Raw genomic sequence first — 1026 nt, forward strand, 5'->3', positions numbered from 1 at the left:
GGTGCGGGGAGCGGAGCTTCGCCCGGCGCGGGAGGATGCGCGCCCGGCCGCCAACGCTGCAGCTTCGCTGGGAAGGGACAAGTGCCAAGCCCCTGCGCAACCCCACAAGAAAATACTCCACAGCTTGGTCATCCCCGCTCACATCTCCCGCACTGCTGGCAACCTACACATTATTAATTAAGCATAAGACGCGATTACTGCGCGCCGGCGAGCGCTCATCTTTTTGGTTAAAACCAGCACTTTTCCTTTCAAACCCTTTCATTAGACTCAGCGTAAACTGGAGAACTAAAAAGAGAGCAAAACGCTTGATTTCAATCAAACCAATACTTCCCAAACCCGCTTTTTAGCGTAATTATGTGCATTTCCATTTTGTTAACCTTTGACGTCTTATGCGCCAACAATTAACAGTATTTGTCTACGGGTGACACTTTGAATGGATCTCCCCAAAACAATGGCCTTGTACAGTTTATTCTCTCCTGTTCCCTCCTGCGAGAGGAGTTTGGATCTGACAAGCAGGGAGTTTGGATCAGACAACTGTGCTTTAACCCGTTACAAGTACTAGCAATGACTCATTAACAACTCACACATATAAAAATAATACTAATTAAAAACCACGCGAAAAATAAATAAATAAACCAACAAATAAATTAAATTAAACGAGTCTATACCTGAGTGAGACAGATTGGAGAATACATCATGACTTCGCTTTGAGAACACGCTGCCCGGAGAGCCCCTAAGAAAAGCCTCAAAAAGGAATAATTTCATCTATTCATTTTACAGTCATCTGAGACTCAAGGAAGATGAAATCAATCAGGACGGGGCTCTGCACTGGATCACCACAACTTCACAACAAACCCCAGTCCTCCTTAAATAGCCAAAGATTCAAGTTCACTCCGTGTGCTAGATTTCCCGGGGTGAAATCCAATCTACACTTTTAACCCTCTTGTAGTCGGCGGCGCAGGAGTCTCGCTTTTGCTGCTGCTGCTGCTGCTGCTTGTTTTGCAGATGAGGGGGGAAGGACTCGGG

The 1026-nt window shown here is 46.1% G+C and overlaps 1 protein-coding gene across 4 annotated transcripts in view; it reads right to left on the reverse strand.

The window, feature by feature from the left end:
* Window positions 1–995, reverse strand: part of NFIB (nuclear factor I/B) — a 174165-nt gene extending 173170 nt beyond the window's left edge. For all 4 annotated transcript variants that reach the window (XM_010001923.1, XM_010001922.1, XM_010001921.1 and 1 more), the window contains exon 1: window positions 669–995. In XM_010001923.1, the coding sequence (XP_010000225.1) occupies window positions 669–698 (30 nt within the window). In that variant the 5' untranslated portion in view covers window positions 699–995. The remainder of the gene's footprint in view (window positions 1–668) is intronic.
* Window positions 996–1026: the final 31 nt, after the last annotated feature.

The sequence above is a fragment of the Chaetura pelagica genome, unplaced genomic scaffold (genome assembly GCF_000747805.2).
Source record: "Chaetura pelagica isolate M959 unplaced genomic scaffold, ChaPel_1.0 scaffold345, whole genome shotgun sequence".
Classification (NCBI taxonomy): Eukaryota; Metazoa; Chordata; class Aves; order Apodiformes; family Apodidae; genus Chaetura; species Chaetura pelagica.